At 38.5% G+C, this 21,157-nt stretch overlaps 1 protein-coding gene across 1 annotated transcript in view; it reads right to left on the bottom strand.

The window, feature by feature from the left end:
• BBOX1 (gamma-butyrobetaine hydroxylase 1) overlaps nucleotides 1–20,827 on the bottom strand; it is a 60,472-nt gene extending 39,645 nt beyond the window's left edge. Inside the window, exons 1-2 of the mRNA XM_070472967.1 lie at nucleotides 20,473–20,827; nucleotides 18,920–19,034 (exon numbers count right to left, since the gene is read on the bottom strand). Of these exons, the coding sequence (XP_070329068.1) occupies nucleotides 18,920–19,034; nucleotides 20,473–20,691 (334 nt within the window). The 5' untranslated portion in view covers nucleotides 20,692–20,827. The remainder of the gene's footprint in view (nucleotides 1–18,919; nucleotides 19,035–20,472) is intronic.
• Between the last annotated feature and the right edge of the window lie 330 nt (nucleotides 20,828–21,157).

The raw sequence follows: 21,157 nt of genomic DNA, 5'->3' as shown, positions 1-21,157 counted from the left end.
CTGCAATGTGTGATGTCTTTATTAAAAAGGGTTAAGTAATTTATTGATGAGCCTTGTTATAATACTTAAAAGAAAAATTTCACATCTTATTGAGAGAAAACCAGCCCGGAGAGATAGTATGGTCCAGACTGCAGTGTTGTCAAGTAGAACTTTCTGAGATGCTGGAACTATTTTCTTTCTGTACCATCCAGTACTGTAGCTGCTAACAATATGTGGGTATTGAGACCTGGCATATGGATAGTGGAGCTGAGGGACTGAGTTTTTTCCTTCATTTAATTTAAACTGACTTAAACTTTGATTTGGGCTTCCTAGGTGGCACAGTGGTAAAGTATCCACCTGCCAATGCAGGAGACACAAGAGACACAGGTTTGACGCCTGGGTTGGGAAGATCTCCTCGAGTAGGAAATCTCAACCCACTCCAGTATTCTTGCCTGGAAAATTCTATGGACAGAGGATACTGGTGGACTACAGTCCACGGACTAGCAAAGAGATGCAACTGAGCAAACACACACAAATTTTAATTTAAATAGCCACATGTAGTTGATACTATATGAAATAGGACATGAATAGAATAAAGGACTTGGAGCTAAAGAGACTTGGACTTGAGTCATCATAATGTCCCTTACCAGCTTGTTTCTTTGTCTTTTATCTGATATTCCATCCCTAATAAAATAACCATACTAATATTTGCCTTGAAGATCATATGTTAACCATGCAATGAGTTTATGCAAGGAGTCTGGTATAGTGCATAGCACATAGTAGACTAAGAAAATACATAATAAAACAATTGATATTTGCTGAATACTTTCTAGAGTCAGCTGCAATCCAAGGTGCTCTCCATACATTATATTTTGAAAATCCACAATAAATATACATAGGAATACTGTTTACAGGAATACTGTGATTGTTTCGTATTCCCATGCTACAGAGAAGGGAACAGAGAGCTGAGTCTAGCAGCTAACGATTTGCAGAGCTAGTTAAGCAATTTCAGGTGACTAATTCCAAAGTCTGTAATTTTAGCAACTACACAGAAAATAAGCATTTGATGCCTTGAAATATTGTTGTCACATGTATTTTTAAGTCCTATGTCTGAATGTTCACAGCTTACTCTATCCCTTACACAGAAAATCTACTTTCTGGATGAAAAGTAAAGCAGGGCAAGTTACAATTAGGAACACTTCGTCTGGACATGTTCAAGCATGAGTGTTTAAAGATAAACCTTGGCTCCCAGTCAGGACTTTCAATGCAGAAAAAACTTTACAGCTAGGTTTCATGGCACAACTCTACAACAACATTGCTATTCATTGCTTTTGTGAAATGAACCAAGGCTTAAAAATCAGCTAGCTTCTTTTCAAAAAATTTATGCCAATACAAGTCAGTGATCCATGCCAGTAGTTTTACTTAAGGCCATTATCATTTTCCAGAGAGTTTTGGTGACTGTGTAGCAGGGAAATGTAATAAATAGAGATGGAAAAAACACTTTCACAAGATATAAATGTTTTAAAAACTTTTGTATTTTGAACACTTTGTGGATTCAAGAAGGACTGCTTAGGGTACACACTATATACATCGAAATATATTTATAGCATATTTTAATGAATTTTTGTTTCTACATGAGTTGTTTTTCTGTTATAGAGTAACACACACATGCTCTCAAACACACATGGACATACAAACACAATATCCAATATTATCATCTAATTCATAGAGAATGAATTATATTCTTTCAATAAATATGTTACTCTTTACATGTGGAAAGTTAACCATATTCACATAAAGACTAAAGATAAAGCAAGGCTGTTAATATAAACATCAATCTGTACTATAAATAATTTCACATTCATAGGATTTTACTATCAGGGGTTGGTCACAGTACCTTTCAAGTTCTACAAAGTTTATAGTGTTCCAACTATAGCTCATATTTTGGTGGGCCTAGACAGCTGCTTTGCAAAAATCAGTGACCAAGGGCCACAGTCCATCATAGAATCTGTGTCCTAATATGAGCCACTGATAGACTCGGTAAAGCCAAGTATAATTTTCAAGGATAGCATTGTGACTAACCCGTTTCCAAATTCAGCATAACATCCTCAATATAAAATACTCTAGTTTTCCAGGATAAATAAACTTCATCTTAATAAATCCAACCAATAGGATCATTCTATGATCCATGTGTAGAGCCTATGATATCTGAACAGAAACTCTGATGTTGAAAAGGTAATTTGGAAGCATTTTCCCAATCTCCCCCAGCCACAAAACCTCACCACCAGGGACCATATGAAAACACACTGGCCTAGAAGAAATCATTTGTCAGGTGAATAGATTGAAAGTAAACTTAAATTTCACACTTGGGTCTGGATACATAAACAGTATGGAAAATGACAGGAATATTTAAGGCATGACCCACCCTTTCTAATTTAACTTATGGCCTTACTAATAAATACTTCCTTGAACATGTGCTTCACACATCATAAAATTTATGCACAGGCTACACGCTGGCTTTCAAGGAACCATTTGTTCAAGGCTTGCTTTTCAGGGTTAAACCTCACATTCCTGAATCCTGACGTGTATTTTAAAAAAGGAAAAGACACAAAGAAGCTCTTCAGTTGAAGATTCATGAATGCAGTGTGCAGGGTTGCAGTGTGTTATTTCATGAATCTAGGACCTTCTGTTGACCTGTACAGAACTGTGCCTGAAACAACTGTCTGAAACAGCTCATCTCATGTGCTGAGAATCAACTGATGGCTTACTATCTTTTCCTGTAGATATCTTGCAGGGGCCCAGCCATAAACCAAATCTGACCCCCAGGAGAGGAAAGACACCTGAGTGGAAATAGGGCTTTGATTCTCTTTTCTGTACTGAGGACATGCTGCCCTCTTTGGAAAGGGCATCCTTGTCTCTTGTCTAGTGAACTCAACCTGCCTTTCAAGATCTTGGTCATTTGTCCTCTTTTAGATCAAAATCTTCCTGAAGCTGACCTTAAAATGAGGATTTGAGTGCAAGCAACTTACTAAGATGAGAGTTGGACCATGAAGTGCCAAAGAACTGATGCTTTTGAACTGTGGTGCTGGAGAAGATTCTTGAGTCCCTTGGACAGCAAGGAGATCAAACCAGTCAATCCTAGAGGAAATCAGTCCTGAATATTCATTGGAAGAACTGATGCTGAAGCTCTAATACTTTGGCCACCTGATGCAAAGAGCTGACTCATTAGAAAAGAACCTGATGCTGGGAAAAATTGAAGGCTAGGGGAAAAGGGGGCAACAGAGGATGAGATGGTTGGATGGCATCATGAACTCAATGGACATGAGTTTGAGCAACCTCTGGGAGATGGTGAAGGATAGAGAAGCCTGGCGTTCTTCATTCCATGGGGTTGCAAACAGTCAGACATGACTGAGCAAATAAACAACAAGTTACTAAGGAGGTCTCCCTGGAGGCACCAATAGGAGGTGGGGAAGTAAAACAGGGAAGCAGGCCTCTGGATTTTTTTTTTTTTTTAACTTTTTATTTTATATTGGTGTATAGCCAAATAACAGTGTTGTGATAGTTTCAGGTGAACAGGTTAGGGTTTTGCAGCCGGGACTCAGCACTGCTGGACCTCATGGCAGTGCTATAGACTATACTTCAGATACCCAGAGGCAAGGAAGCAGAGATGCACAGGCTACACATACCCACCGCTTATTGGTTGAGAGCTGTTTCTGGGGATTCATTCCTGGATCTCCTGGCCTTCCCTGTGTGTTGGTCAAGCAGGCTCCCTTAGGCAGAGAGGACCCTCCAGGAGCATGGCAGGCTTGTGATAGGAAGCTGTTGGCCCGTATGAGAAGAGTGCTGAGGAGCACTGACTCGGCCGTGACAGCTTCTGCGAGGCCCTCCTTTGGGATCTGCAAGACTGGGCTAGGATGGCTGTCTTCTGTGGCGCCCAGCACCATACACACCTCAGTTCCAGTTCTCACCACATTGTGCTGAAAGGATCTTTCACTTACTCTGTACGTGTTTGTTGAAAGCCTTGGCTATGTGAAAGAGAATGTGTTAGTGAATAAAAATAGATGTGATCGCTGCCCTTGGGAGGGAAAAGGTGAATAAATAAGGAAGCAAAGACATAAATACATAAAACTAAACACTGTAGCAAGTGCTATGAGCATAACTAATGGGGTATATTGACAAAAAATCACTGGAAGTGGGATGGAGATCCTATTTAGACATGGCAGATAAGAAAGGTCTAACTGAAAAGATGCTGTTTAAGCTGCATCGTGAGGGGTGAGAGAAGTCAGTCATGCAAAGGGCAGAGAAAGTGTCCAAATAGGAAAGACAATAGGAAGAGGAGTGATCTCTTAGATTATTGGAAGAACTCAAAGTCACTGAGGCTAGGACACCCTAGACAGACATGGGTGTCGCAGATGAAGTATAAAAGTAAGCAAGGGTGGGCTAGGTGGGTCCTCATCTCTCTCTCTCTCTCACTAGACTGCAAGTTCCTTGCAAACTACAGGGATCCTGTCATTTATCTTTATTTCCTCCTGGCTATTGCCCCTAACTCTTTCTCCCGCTGGTGTACTGCGCAGGTCTGGCACTCAATAGATTTTCAGAAGACTACTATGTTCTGTATCCTAAATAAAATATTTGCTTATTGAGACAGGCATCAGTATCTTAGGTAAGTGATGCAACATCACACAGCTGATGTTAAGTCAGAGCTGGGATACTATGTGAAGAACTGGACTCCGGATATTCAGAAAAAAATTTGTTGAAGGATAACAAGCACTGAAGGATGTCAGGAAGGAAGATTAATATCTCAGACTTCCTTTGAGTTGGCAGTGCAAACCGAAAATTCAATTTTACCCTCTGTCATTATTTTAACTGTCCCCTTTGACATCCTTGAAAAAGTTGTAGAACACCCTCTTGATGGCTTTTAATTGCACAACACATGTCTCACTATGGAGCAACCCACTCTGGTTCTAGTCAGCTCCAAATGACACAATCTTCTTCCTTATACAAAGTCACATCTGCCTCTGTCACCTTTTTTGAGGCACTAATTCAGTGCTCCAGAATCACACAGAATATGGCAGTCTTGGGGAAGGTATAAAGACAGTTACTGAACTGAGTTTTTCTTTCCAAGGCTAAATAAATAGCCCCTTTCTCACCCATACGTTTCACGTTTTCTGGCGCCCAAGCCCCATACCATCCTCTCTGCTCTCCTCTGGTTGATGCTTTCAAGTTTGCTGATGCCCTATAACAGCCTGGGTGTCTCAAATCAGGCATAATACTATAGGTGTGCTCTGGCCATACCTACACAGTGGGCTCGCTACTACATTTTTATTCATGCAGCCTAAATCTGATTAACCTTGTTTGGGCAGTCTCAAGTCTGTTGACTCAGCTTAACTTTTCAGTCAGCCAAAACATGTAAGAATTGCCCCTCAGCCAAGTCCTCATTTCCAAAGCTAGTTCACTGAGAATGTACTAAGTACTTATGTAGAAATGAGATGCAGGTCCAATTTGATAGGGACTTAGTGTCAAAAGTTTGAGGGTGACAGATCTGGATTCAAGTCAGAATTTTGACACTTTCTGTCTGCATGACCTTCAGAAAGTGATATCTTCCTTCAGTTCAATTTCTTTACCTGGAAAATACAGGGTGGAAATAACCTGCAGGATTGTGGGGAAATTTAAATGAGATGGTATCTTGAAAGAACTTGACATAGCACACCTAACTGCACTTGAACCAGAGCAGCTGAATGTGGCTGGATGAAAACATACCATGATGACCGATTTTATTGCATACTCCTTAATCTATAGTTAACTCTGTCCCATACCCCTAGCTGACTGTTTATCATGTTCTCTATCCTCAGTCTTCCCACACTTCCTCCTTCTACTCATGCTTAGCTGACAGCTTTGCTTCCTGTTTCAGTAAAAATTAGGACTCAGAAGAGACTTCCATTCACCTCCATCACCACATCAAACAACCTGCCTGTATCTGTGTTCTTATCGTCTCTTGATGTGGTATAAATAAGTTTGTAAATTTTGTGATCTCATTCTCTACCAAAAGCAAATTCCTTAAGGACAGAATCTTTTTCTGTTTTGTTCATCACCGCATCCCCAGCACGGAGAACAGCGCCTGGTACAATTCTGTAATGCATGGAAGATATTCGAAAAATGGTACCTGTTATTAATATTAGTTTTTTCTCTTGATTCCAATCTTCTAGTGAGGCAGACAGTCAAATACACAGACATTGGCCCTTGAGTGCAATAATGGCAATGGCACAGAAAAAGCATGTGTGCGAGCTTAGTTGCTTTAGTCGTGTCTGACTCTCTGTGACCTTACGGACTGTAGCCCATCAGGCTCCTCTGTCGGGGGATTCTCCAGCCAAGAATACTGGAGTGGGTTGCCATGCTCTCCTCCAGGGGATCTTTCTCACCTAGGGATTGAACTCGCGCCTCCTGCATTGTAGGTGGACTCTTTACCACTGAGCCACCAGGGAAGCCCAGCGTGGAAAGAGAAGCTGGCACAAATTGCTACAAGCACACAGAAGAGGAGGAGGATGACAAAGGAATCTAATAAAGAAGATGCTTTTCAGTCACATCTTGGCTCCATTACTTCTTCATCTCTTTTGTTTTGTACTAATTAATTTTATCAACCTCATTTTCCTCATGTGTAGAAGGTTGTAAAAATGTTGCCTTTGTAAAGTTGTTGTTAGGATTAAATACAGCAATACATATTAAGCATTGAGCTCAGTGCCTACCAATGCTCAAAAATATGAAGAAGGAAGGCTGGCAAAGGAGTAGGGGAAAAGAAGGGAGAAAGAGGGTATATGTTGCTTATTCAGACGGAGGGTTGGTGTAGGAGATAGTGAGATGTTAATGGATTCTGTATTGTTTTGGCAATAGGGATAGCAGATTTTCTTGGCATGTTGGGTGTGTGGTATAAGAGATAATGAAGAGTCTAGATTTGTATTAATTTAATTGGAGGCTAATTACTTTACAATATTGTGGTGGTTTTTGCCATACATCAACATGAATCAGCCATGGGTGTACATGTGTCCTCCCATCCTGAGCCCCGCTCCCACTTCCCTCCCCACCCCATCCCTTTGGGCTGCCCCAGAGCAGAGCACTGACTTTGAATGCCTTGTTTGTGCATTGAACTTGCACTGGGCGTCTGTTTTACACATGGTAATATACATATTTCAATGCTATTCTCTCAAATCATCCCACCCTCACCTTCTCCCATATAGGCCAAAAGTCTGTTCTTTATATTTGTGTCTCTTTTGCTCTCTTGCATATAGGGTCGTAGTTACCATCTTTCTAAATTCCATATATATGCATTAATATACTGTATTGGTGTTTCTCTTTCTGACTTACTTCACTCTGCATAATAGGCTCCAGTTTTATCCACCTCATTAGAACTGACTCAAATGCATTCTTTTTTTACAGCTGCGTAATACTGCATTGTATATATACCACAATGTTCTTATCCATTCATCAGCTGATGAACATCCAGGTTGCGTCCATGTCCCAGCTATTGTAAACAGTGCTGCAATGAACACTGGGGTATGTGTGACTCTTTTAATTCTGGTTTCCTCAGTGTGTATGCCCAGCAGTGGGATTGCTAGGTCATACGGCAGTTCTATTTACAGTTTTTAAGGAACCTCCACACTTATCCATAGAACAGTGTACTAGTTTACATTCCCACCTACAGCATAAGAGGGTTTCCTTTTCTCTACACCCTCTCCAGCATTTATTGTTTGTAGACTTTTTGATGGCTGCCATCCTGACTGGTGTAAGATGGTACCTCATTGTGGTTTTGATTTGCATTTCTCTGATAATGAGTGATGTTGAGCATCTTTTCATGTGTTTGTTAGCCATTTGTATCTCTTCTTTGGAGAAATGTCTGTTAGTTCTTTGACCCACTTTTTCATTGGGTCATTTATTTTTCTGCTATTAAGCTGCATGAGCTGCTTGTATATTTTGGAGATTAATTATTTGTCAGTTGTTTCATTTGCTATTATTTTCTCACATTCTGAAGGCTGCCTTTTCATCTGGCTTATAGTTTACTTCCTTGTGCAAAAGCTTTTAAGTTTAATTAGGTCCCATTTGTTTCTTTTTGTTTTTATTTCCATTACCCTGGGAGGTGGGTCATAGAGGATCTTGCTATGATTTATGTCAGAGAGTGTTCTGCCTATGTTTTCCTCTAAGAGTTTTATAGTTTCTGGTCTTACATTTAGATCTTTAATCCATTTTGAGTTTATTTTTGTGTATGGTGTTATAAAGTGTTCTTCTTTCATTCTTTTACAAGTGGCTGACCAGTTTTCCCAGCACCACTTGTTAAAGAGATTGTGTTTTCTCCATTGTATATTTTTGCCTCATTTGTCAAAGATAAGATGTCCATAGGTGTGTGGATTTATCTCTGGGCTTTCTATTTTGTTTCATTGATCTATATTTCTGTCTTTGTGCCAGTACCATACTGTCTTGATGATTGCAGCTTTGTAGTATATTCTGAAGTCAGGCAGGTTGATTCCTCCAGTTCCATTCTTTTTTCTGAAGATTGCTTTGGTTACTTGAGGTTCCTTTTTTTGTGCTTCCATACAAATTATGAAATTATTTGTTCTAGTTCTGTGAAAAATACCATTGGTAACTTGATAGGAATTACATTGAATTATAGATTGCTTTGGGTAGTATACTCATTTTCACTATATTGATTCTTCCAATACACAAACATGGTATATTTCTCCATCTATTTATGTCATCTTTGATTTCTTTCATAGGCGTTTTATAGTTTTATATATATATAGGTCTTTTGTTTCTTTAGGTAAATTTTTTCCTGAGTATTTTATTCTTTTCATTGCAATGGTGAATGGGATTTTTCCTTAATTCATCTTTCTGTTTTCTGTTAGCACATAGGAATGCAAGCTTTCTGTGTCTTAATTTCATATCCTACAACTTTACTATATTCATTGATTAGCTCTAGTAAATTTCTGGTGTGTCTTTAGGGTTTTTTATGTGGAGGATCATGTCATCTGCAAACAGTGAGAATTTAACTTCTTCTTTTCCAATCTGTATTTCTTTTCTTTCTTTTCCTTCTATGATACTGTGGCTAGGACTTACAAAACTATGTTGAATAGTAGTGGTTGACAATGCTGCCTGACAGATGGAGTTGCCATCAACCAAGACAGGAAAGACTATCTGTGAAGCAGGATTAGCTAAGACCATCTACTCCCATCAGAGGATTCATCTTTCCTCTGATCTTCCTCCTTTTTTCTTATCACTCCAAGTAAATCACTTTATAAATCCCCCCCCCCTTTTTGTCCATCATGATTATGATTAATCAATCTATTTTGGGCTAGACACTTCTGTTCCTGTGTGCATGTGTGCTCAATCATGTCCAACTCTTTGCAACCCCATGGACTATAACCCGCCAGGCTTCTCTGTCCATGGAACTTTCCAGGCATGAATTCTGGAGTAGGTTCCCATTTTCTGTTCCAGGACATCTTCCTGACCCAGGGATTGAAGCCACATCTTTTGTGTCTCCTGCATTGGCAGGCAGGGTTCTTTACTACTGGTACCACTGGGGAAGCCCAGACACTTCCATCATGCCTGTTTGAAGTCAGAGCTTAGACACTCTGCTTCCTCCTTTATGAGCACATGGTTTTCTTCAGATACCTTTCCCCATCTTCCTTATTAATATTATCGGTTTTCATATGGTCATGAGACTGTATCTAATTTGGGTCTGGAATTTTTTTTTTCATCCAAGTATTGAGGTTTGTACATGAAATATATCTGCTGAGTGTTGGTGTCTTCATCAGTAATGATCCTTAACTAACCAGTAGATAACCCGTCACTTTTCCCCAAGTTTGCTGATCATCCTAGCTTCAGCAAACATTTTTACAGGCTTGATTGAAATAAGGGTCAAAGTTGACCAGTCTTTTCACTGCCTTCCTTAGTTTTATTTAAAGAAAACTATCTGTTAGATAGAAAAAATTTAGCCCAGACTTCAAATCAATGTCTAATGAGTAAAATCCTTTTCATGGCAATAATTCCTTCTGAGTCACTCTCAAGTGTTTAATCGGGATTATAATATGATTATTCTTCAAGTAAGGGGAACTCATGCATAAGGTGTGATCATGATGCTGTTTCTCTCTCTCCTTTTGTCCTTACTCAGATGTTCTTTATTATGCCTCTGCTATGTCCATGGATCTTTGTGTAGGAGAAGAAGGGGAGGGAAAGGACCTAACAGGATTTGAGTAGCCACAGTATGCTAGGCACTGAGCTAAGCACAGCACTTAGTTTTTTCCACTTATTCTTCACATTCCACAGCTGAGAGGCATCGCCTCTTTTACATATGGAAAAAGTGAGAGTCAGATCACTTATGACACAATTCAGGTTCACAGAGCAGAAAGACAAAGCCCCTCTGCTGATTCCAAAGCTGTTCTCCTTTCATAACATTGTGCTGTTTTACAGGGGAAGCATGTTCTTGGCATATCACTCTCTTTCACTTTCTCTCCTAACAAATTCTAACAAAATTCTTTTGGAAAAATGTATATGCTTCCATTGTTATATCACAGCCTTGCATTTTAGTGTTACCAGTGAAATTATGTCCAGTTTCTGGACTTGCTTGCTTTCTGATCTGTATTTTGTAGTTTGATTTTGTTGTTGTTGTTTAGTGGCTAAGTCTTATCTGACTCTTCTGTGACCCCATGGATGGTAGCCCATTAGGCTCCTCTGTCCATTGGATTCTCCAGGCAAGAATACTGGAGTAGGTTGCCATTTCCATCTTCAGGGGATCTTCCAGACCCGAGGACTGAACCCAGATCTCCTGCATTGGCAGGTGGGTTCTTTACCACTGAGCCAGTTTGTCTCAGATAAATATAAATCTAGGGTGGAACTGTTGGTAAAGGCGTCGACTGGGATGTGAGTTGGATCTTGCAGGATGGGGAGGTGAAGTTTGGCCAGGCAGAAGAATAGAGTAAATGATTGGGGAAACAAGCAGAATTTGGACAAAAGTAAGAATCCACATGCTTGTAGAGGGGGCTCTAGACTGCGGGATGATTAGAAAGTCCCAGGGAAGACTTTGGACTGTATTGTGCTGCAGAGAATCACCAGGGCTGGGGGAGGGAAGATAATGATGGGCATCCAGAGGATAACCCAGCAGGGTTGTGCAAGCTGGGGGTGAACACAGAGGCCATGTTATTTCAGTAACTCAAGTATGAGATAACAAAAGACTTCGACTAAGTGGTTAGCAAGAAGGACAACTTATACAATCTTTTCCACCTATTGCTTTTTGAATGTCAGTCTTCTCTGGGCAAACAGGCAATGAACATGGAAGCTTGATAGCTGATGGAAAAAAAAAATAGGACTGTACTCTTTTTTTTTTCTTTTTCTGTAAACTGATATACTATTTAAGAAGGTCAAGAAGCCTCTCAAGGCTGTTCTCTATAGCTATCAATATTTACAGCTGCTTTCAAGGGAACCTTCTGAAGATGAAGTGAGGTTGTATGTAAAGTGAGACATCATTTTTCACTCAGTGTGGTGCTATTCAAGGCTGTAAGCAGGTCCCATCTCCACTGTGCAGATAAAGATTTGGGAACAAGAAAGGTTAAGAAAATTGCTCAGGGTCACAGATCTAGCAAAACTTAGGTTCTAGAGTACTTTTAATTCAGTGCTATACTGTTCTTTTGATTCAAAGCAAAGTTACAGATTGGGAAAAATACAGAATTTTGAGCAAAAGGTTAAAGTTAGAGAAATTGTTGAATGGAATAGAGACTAAAAATTATTTAACTAATTTGCTCAGCTAGAAAGTAGACAAATCAATAGAATGGGTGAACAGCAACATCAAAATTCTTTTCAAAAATCTTTTTTTTTTCCCTTATGGGGATAGAAAAATTTAATAAGAAATTAAAACTAATTTTTTCCATGGACATATTGAATGTTCGGAACTGGAATCTTAAAGAAATTTAAGTACGATGAAGATATCTACTACTCCAAACTATGTTTGTTCCACTATGTTCCGCCATCTTGAAGAACAAAGTAGAACCAGAAGTGAGAAGTAATAGTTTTTTAATCATAATCAATTTTCCTCCCTCCCCTTTTTTTTCCTGGTTGGTGAATCTCCTAATGTGTAGGCACCAGCAGAAATGACATTAAATTTATTACTTATGTGCCTATATGTAGGTTTGGTAAAAGTGAAGCCAGCATACAAAGCAATCCGACTTCACTTCTTGAAATTGCCACACTTTGGAATTTTCTTAATTTATAAATTCTAAATTTGCGGTCCAATTGCCAATGTTACAAAACTTATTCCCATGATGCAAGAAAAAGTAAGTCTTGTTTGTGAGAAATGGAAGTTTTTCACTCATTGGAGAAAGCCCACTCTACTTTTTCCCTGTTTGAAAAAAAAAAAAAAAAGGAAGTAAAAGAAATAAATTTACTTTAGTGTAACTCTAGATAATTACTTTTCCAAGGATAAAGAAGTTAATATATTTTCCTTAACTTTCAATGTGGTAGGTATACTGAAAAATTATGAAAAGGGAATAGACTATAATAATTCTTCCTTAAAATAGATTTACTTTAGGTTCTCAAAAATAGCCTCAAAATTTTTTAAGGCTTTTAAAGATATCAACTTTTTGAAGACACGAGCTTTTCAAAGTCCTATTTTGCACTAACATTGGATGATGATATGATAGTTTTATCTTATAAAGTTGTTAAATAATAAAAATGATTTTAAAAATATAATTAATGTTTCTTACCTAAAAATTTTTAAAAAGTAATAGATGTAGTGCACAGGACTTTTCCCCCTGTATTTCTGTAATGTGTCTAGCTACAAAACAGACTTTATCTTTAATACTTTAATACATATCTTTGAGTATATGATTATGTGTTTTCTAGCTGGAAGTATGGATGGAGATGAGAAAATGCAAAAGAAAAAGGATCTGACCTAGAGTTTACAAGTAGAAAAGATGGCTGTGGGAACAAGCTCTGGCCTGGGGGCTTCTGTTGGGTACACAACACTGCAGGATGCTTCTCAGGCTGTCAATCTCCCATCTTGGACTCACTGACTTATAGTCCACAAGGGATGTTAGACCCTTCAGATATTATGCCCTCGTTTATCAAGTGCAATGCAGATACTGGGTTTGATAGCAGATGATACGTGATTCAGAAAAGCACAGGACATATTGAAAGTCATCACTATGGCACAGAGAAAAAGGGCAGCAAAGTATGTGTTTGTAAACTTACAAGCATTTAAGATACCTGTATTCATTTCATCAAAGCCCCAAACACATTTCTCTGAAACTTGATAGGTTCATTTCACATATGGCAGGCAAAATAGAGACTTTCTTCTTAAACATACGAAGGCTTTGGACCACACCTGTGCATCAGAGTGTGGACCTGAGTGACCTCAGGAAGGGACTTTTACTAGGTCTTTCTTGGGAAGGTGATATATATGGCAATGTGACATGGTGGCTTGATTGCTCTGATGCAGCTGTTTTAACAGAGCTCTTCTGAAGCCATTCTGACTGGTAGTTCCTATACAGTTGGAACATTCTAAGATAGTTTGGAAAAAAACCTCCCAGTCCTTGTTATAATTACCAAGTAATAAGTGAAACAGATATCTTCACTCCATCCCTGACTTGCACTGCTAATTCCCACCTCTGGGGGTTTAAGAATGGACGAAGGATGGGGCAACACTTAGGGACATGGGTAAACTATTATGTGGGACTTGGGCATATTTATTGTGTACATTACTTGTTCATTTTTAAAAAAGATAATAATTTTTGCTTTGGGGGCAAACTTCTATAAACATAGGCTGTGTAGCAAACCAACTCTATTCTTTGTACTGTAATACAAATCTTCATCTTCAAGGACACATATGGCCCTCTATTAGAAAGGGGGAGCTCTGTTTGTTTTTTTTTTTTACCACGTGCAAGATCCCCACAGAGATCTTAGAGAGCCCTTAGAGCTACTTGAGAGTTTTCAGTTCCTCTTGTGGCATATTCCTTTTGAAACAAAGAAGGGAGTCATAGCTATGGACCAAAGGGTTGTAATCTGATAAAGTACATAGGTGAAGGCTTGCTCTGATAGAAGAGGGACATATGGAAATGAAGGGAAATATTCTTTTCTGACTGTACAATGTACTTAGTTTCTGGATTGCTGACAAAACTAGCAGATCGCTTCTATGGAACAAAGATTTTCTTCAAATTAGCACCTTTAAAGTTTCAATTTGTGATAACAAATAATACTGATGTCAGAGACTAATACACAAACATTTCAGTACTAATTCAAGGAGATAACTAGGAAAACAAGCATTCATTCTGCCACCATGTGTTAATAAAAAGAACAGATATTTAGGTTCATATACAAAAGATCACATTATGCATTGATTCTTTTCTATTTTATTCCTATCAGTTTTATTATGGGAATTTTGCATCTTAAAGTTAGTCACCAAAAATGAGTATATAATTATGACAATTTCTCATGAAAGCTAAAAAGCAATTTCATAAAATTCTTCATATTTCCAATGTCTTATTAAAACCTTCAATTCTGTCCATCTATTTGGAAGCATTCACATGCTAGGCTTGGTTTTAAATGGGTAAAGATTAGAGGGCAAGAACCTCCTGTCCTCCAGGTTAATATCTGTTTCTCTTGAGTACAAATACTATCCCTGTGCTCTCTGCTACTTCCCTAGTTTAAGTTCTTAATGTTTCTTACAGGATGATTTCTAGATCATGCTATGGTTACCCTGCTCCTGAGGATTCCCCACACCAATCCATCCAGCCCAGATGACCATGACCAAGAGTTTTCTACATCACAGATCTGATCTCTTCACCCTCCTTAATAAGATAAATACAAACCAAGAACCAAAGGGGTACACTGGAGGAGGAAAGGGTAGAATGCATTAAGAACAAAAAGAAGCTAAGGAGACATTCACAACCTCATAGGCACTTGAGAAATTATATGCATTTGGTAAAAATCATCCTAAATGTAAATGCATCCTAAAAAATGAAAATGTAAAATGCATCCTAAAAAAATAGATAAAGCAATTTTCTTCTTAAATTTATAAATAATCATTTCTCTGGCCTTATAAGAAGAGAATCAGCCTGAAAAACTAACAGAAGGAAAAATACTTGACTTTGGTGCTAAGCAAACTTCCTTGCCTTTGGGTTTAGGACTGAGCCTCTTAGTCGGGCACCTAAGCCATTTCCTTCTTTGTTGCCTAACAATTGTAGCTTCATCCATATTAAACTGATTACAGTTTCCTAAGCCTACCCTGCTCTATTATACTTCTTTGCTCTTTTCTCTGTTGAGAACTTCCTTACTTTCTATCTTTGTCTAACAAATGGGTTCTTCAAAACCCAGTTCAAATATTAGGAATTATTTGAGTCTCATTTTCTTGTCTCTTCAGAGTCCTTCTGCATTCTAATAAACCTTCTATGCACGTCTTCATGAACTTAAAAATGTACTATACTTATTTGTCTCCATGGCTGGTGTCCCCTCCTAGGTGGGATAAATCCTCTAGGGCAGAATCCATGTTTTTCTAAAAAAAAATTTAATTGGAATATAATTGCTTTATAATATTGTACTAGTTTCTCCTGTACAACAATGTGAATCAGCTCTAAGTATATATATATATATGCATATATACATATGTATATATATCTCTTCTCTCCCTCTTGGTCCTCCCTCCCAACCCTCTTAAGTCATCACAGGGCATCTAGTTGAGCTCTCTGTGCTATACAACAGCTTCTTACTAGCTATCTATTTTACACATGGCAGTATATATATGTCAATGCTACTCTTGCAATTCATCCCACTCTCCACTTCCCCACTGAGTCCACAAGTCCATTCTCTACGTCTGTGTCTCTATTGTCGCTCAGTTGCTCAGTTGTCTTCGACTCTTTTGTGACCCCATGGACTGCAGCACCCCAGGCTTCCCTGTCCTTCACCATCTCCCAGAGATTACTCAAACTCATGTCCATTGAGTTGGTGGTGCCTTCCAACAATCTCACCCTCTGTCATCACCTTGTCTTCCTGCCTTCAATGTTTCTCAGCATCAGGGTCTTTTCTAATGAGTCAGCTCTTCACATCAGGTGGCCAAAGTCTCTATTGCTGTCCTGCAATATGTCTTTTTAAAATTTGGTATTTCCTTACAGTTTTCAGCACAAGATAGGTGCAATTCAATAGAAATGTATGAGAGGATGATTGTTATCCATGTTTTCCAGCTGTGACTGTCCCATGACAAGAGCTTTTTCTGGCGGATGGTCTTTGCATTTCTGAGTGCAACATCTAATGCCAAGGGAAGATTAAGGAAAAGTAATCTGCATCTTGATACCAGATTTTAAAAGTCTTTCTTCACTCTAAGGAAAGAGCAGCAGAGAAAACACTGCCACTGAGGACTAAAAACAAAGCTCTTTCACAAGTGTAACTGAGTTTGTTTACTTGTTCTGAGTATGAATGTTTGAAAATACACAATGGCAGGGAAATAAGGTGTCAAATTCTACAGGCAAAAAGCCACAGAAGCAATATTTCAAAAATGGTCCATTAATTTCTTCTTTTACCTACCAACCACACAGCTTGAGAATATATTTTAAAAATCCGATCTTGTTTTAAACCATTAAAATAGTTTCCATTGTCTAAATAACAGCCAGTTCTCCTTATATTATTCCTGTTTGCAGCCTGTCCGTGTGACCTGTTTTTTCCACTGTTGAACTGAAAGTGGTGTCATTTCCATCCTGCTACTGCCTGATAGTACTGAGAAATGCAAGCTATAAAACTGCGCTTGTCAAGAAATATTAATGGAGGGGGTGGCCGTATACTTTTACAGTGCTTAAAAGCTTAAGCTCTAATAATAAAAAGTTGGCTTTTGTTCCCTGAGATCATCAAAAGAACTTGAAGGAAATGAAAGTAAAATCCAACGGGATTACAAAATTAAGGCAGAGTTAAGGAAAAATATTTTCAGTACCAGAAGAAATCTAAAATAAATAAAAAAAAATACACTTGTGATATTGCTATTTGACCCAGACAGTTTCCATTCAGTTATGTAATTGGAGACTCTTTGAAGAATCTAGCCATGAACTCACTGGGGGAAGGCAGGAAAAACATCTTTCCTTGGATATCCATCTGGATTCCACCAGCTAGCTTGACTAGATAAAGAGGAAAATGGGTTTCTGATGGTTTAGACAGAAAGCACTAGAGCAAAACTTTGTCAAATGTCAGAATGGTAAGATCAAGAGATGGAGGCCTATCCTTGAACAGGAAGAGAACCACATCATACCCTATCGATAACCATGGGACAAGGTGAAGCTGTAGGGTTCAAGTGGGCAGATTAGTAATCTCTCCACACCTAGGACACTGTTGTCAGTCTAGCACTGAAACCCATGCAGAGTCACTATACATGTTTGAGAATTTCAGATTTGAAAGCAATAAGGTAAAAATCTGTATCTCGGTATATGACCCAGAATCCCCAGAAGAGATGTGTTACAAAATCCAATAAGGCCGATCAGTTGCCCAAAGGGACAGTGGTCCAATATATCTAGTTAACAGTGGAAAAGAATGTTCAATGAAACTTACCTTGGTAGTGTATTTGTGCAAGTCAAGATTCTAGTAAATACATAAGAATCAGCATGTTCTCAAAAGTTGCCTTTGACCACATCATCTTATGACATAAATCTTCAAAATGCATAGAGAATAGAGTTGTAATGGCTTCCCAGGTGACTCAGTGGTAAAGAACCCACCTGCCAGCGCAGGAGCCTCAGGAGATGCGGGTTCAATCCCTGGCGCAAGAAGATCCCCTGGAGCAAGAAATGGCAACCCACTCCAGTATTCTTGCTGGGGTAATCTCAGGGACAGAGGAGCCTGGTGGGCTATAGCCCGTGGGATTGCAAAGAGATGGGCATGACTGAGCATGCACAAAGTATTACTACTTCCTACTTCTCCCCAGCCCTTCTGATTGAGCTGTATTATTGCATATCTCTGAAAAGTCGTATTTAAAAGATAATTTTCCATCTTATCAAGTACTTATTTCGTATCTCAGATCAAGATTAAAATCTTGTTTATAGAGAACAGATTCATAGTTTCTAAAAGGGAGAGGGGATTGGAGGAAGGATGGAGTAGGAGTTTGTGGTTAGCAAATACAAACTATTATATATAGAAGAGATAAGCAAAAGGGCCTACTGTATAGCACAGGGAACTATATCAACATCCTGTGATAAACCATAATGGAAAAGAATATAATAAAAATGTATTTATATGTATAACTGAATCACTTTGCAGTACAGCAGAAATTAACACATATTGTAAATCAACTATACTTCAATAAAAAAGAAAAAAGACTGAAAGGAAGGGTTTTTTTTTTTTTTTTTAAGGAATGAAGTCTTCCTTTTTGACTGTATCTGTCTAGTGGAGATTTTCTGAATATTTCTGTGGTCACAGATTCCCTTGAGACTCATATAAACTCTCCCCAAGCAATTTGCTCTGCACAAGCCTGACACACACACTCACATGCACATTCAATGCTGTGTATACTATTTCATGAGGTTCATGGATCACATAATTTTATCTGTGGATGCCAGTTTAGAAATTTCTGCCTTGTTGATCCTGTGTTTTTCTGGCCTCAGATAAAACTTTTAAGGACAAATGTGCTTTTGATTCATCCTGCTTCTTTGCAGGAACACTTATGGAGTGTCTGTGAAGTGAACTTTTTTGTGTTAGATAGCAAGGATACAAATTTGCTAAATTTCTTTTCTTTTGAGGTGGAAAATTCCAAGTTCTAGAATGTCTAGAACTGCTCTATGTTTCTTTCCGTCTCTACGTTAATCATTAAACATTCCACATAAATTACAATAATATTTTAACCAGGGTACAAGGGTTTTAATTTGCTTCTGAGCAAGTTTTTTTTTTTTTAACTATATGAGTTTTAAAGGTTAAAATCTGAAAACCATAGCAAGGTTACCTGGCAAAAACAATTCTTTCTGGAGTCTTTCTCTGGCCTGCTGTGAAAAGCATCTTTTCTTCAGCCAATCAGCTTTATATTCACTGTAGTGGTCATTTGGCCACATGATATGAACCTTATAACACAGAAAGCAAATATCACATAAACATATATTATGCTTCTAAGTACTTTGGTTCTCTACTATTGCTGTTGCTGAAAGTTATTTAAGGTTATCAGAGAATCAAATTAGCTCTTGCTTTATTACCTTCTGTTTTTTAACTTATAGACTCAAAAGCATAGAATAAACTTTTGACAAAGAAAGAAACTGAAAGCCAAGGAGATACAACTGAGGTCTGAAGCCCCTTAAATATCACTCAAGAAACAAAACCTGGCTAGATCTGAAGTTCTTGTTTTATATTCTTAAAACCTGTGGTCCCTGAACTTCCTGTGATGATTTGAGGTCAGAGATCAATTAAGATTCCTGCCAAGAATATCAGAAATAGTAATGATGATGACGAGGTAGATAATAATAGGAGGAATAACGCAATTTTGAGTGCATACTACACAATGAGCACTATAAATATAACTCACTTAGTCCTCATACAACTTGTGGGAGAAGCTATAACTAATATTCACATTTTCAGGTGAGGTAAGTAAGAGGAAATAACATGGTTAAAATCCCACAACTAGCAAGCAGTGAACTCTGGCAGTAAAGTCCTTGATTTGAGACGAAGACAGAAGTCGGGGTGGATGACCTTGCTGATCACACTTCCTCTTCTGATAGCCAGCCTAGCAAATTTGGAAAGGAGAAGCAGGCTGGGGCCATGTCTGCTTTGTGGTTTTTGAGAGCTGAGCTTTCAGGAATCCTATATGAAGTCTTATACGTCTACTCACAAATTTGACTAAAAATATTAATCAATACAAGCTTTTGAGTGCTCACTGTATGCCAGCCACGTGCTAACTAACATTTTACCCATATTATCTCATTCAATCTTCACATCATCTCTAGGAACAAATCTTGTTAGTATCCTTCATTTCTAGATGACAGTAAACTGAGGTAGGGAGCATTCCTTGTATTAGAGAAATAGTTTGTACCTTCAAGGCTGCCACTACTGAAGGAATAATGAGTAACTTTGTATATTTTATTAAAGATAATAGCAGTAGTAATAAAAATAGTAACAATAATAGCAGAAGCTTTCACTTGGTGAGCATGCTTACTTGGCACCAGACACTATGCAATCATGTTTTTTATACATGACTCAGTGTTAAAGAATCTGCCTGCCAATGCAGGAGACACAAGAGATGTGGATTTGATCCCTGGGTTGGAAAGATACCCTTGAGTAGGAAATGGCAACCTACTCCAGTATTCTTGCCTAGAAAATTCCATGGACAGAGGAGCCTTGTGGGCTATAGTCCATGGGATTGCCAAGACATGACTAATTGAACACATTTCTGACTCTGATATATAATATATACATACATTAAATAAAATATAATTCATTATTTGAATTATTTCAGTCTAGACCTTTTATTTAAGTTGAGAAAGCAGGGAGAGATAATTTGGAGATAGTTACCTTTTTCTTGTCAAACATCAAGTCTTTGATCCCAATGTACACATCAAGAGCTTCGATAAGAAGTTTCCGAGCTTTTGCTGAATCAAGATAGCAGTCAGGACACTGACAGTTGTCCCGGAGCCACACAGCTGGGTAGATAGAGTCTGCACCATCCTGCCAGATGATTCGCATCAAGTGAGCTCCATCCAGCACTTCTGCTTTTTGGATGACACAGTCCATGTTTCTGGTCCTTGAGGGTAAACCTTGTCAGCTACCTGCTATGACAAATCAGTGTTAAAAGGACTCTCAGGAGGATCGGGTCTGAACTTGATTTCTAACAATTCAAATGGACTCTGGCTTCTGCTTTTGCTTGGGTTTGCAGTTTCACTTATCAGTGCTGGGACCTTTGTTCTGATGAGAGTATTTCATGAGCTGTAAACAGAAACACAGTGACTAAAAGTAAACAAGATAAATGCTCTGTCATGATCCAGACAGAAAGAATTCCTTGTTTTCTCATAGCACTTTTAAATAATAATTTCAGAACCAATGGCACAGGCACTTTTAAGCTTGCATAAAAGCTCCAGAATTTTTTTAAGGGAGAAAAATACCCCACAAATTGAAAGTGTAACTGTCACACCTGTGCTATTTTAACTGATGCCCAAATTCACTGGATCTAGCCAAACCAGGAGCTTTCAAATCTCAGTTC

The sequence above is a fragment of the Odocoileus virginianus genome, chromosome 10, assembly GCF_023699985.2.
Source record: "Odocoileus virginianus isolate 20LAN1187 ecotype Illinois chromosome 10, Ovbor_1.2, whole genome shotgun sequence".
NCBI lineage: Eukaryota > Metazoa > Chordata > Mammalia > Artiodactyla > Cervidae > Odocoileus > Odocoileus virginianus.
Note: the sequence above shows the minus strand (reverse complement) of the source record. Positions and strands in the feature narration are given on the sequence as shown.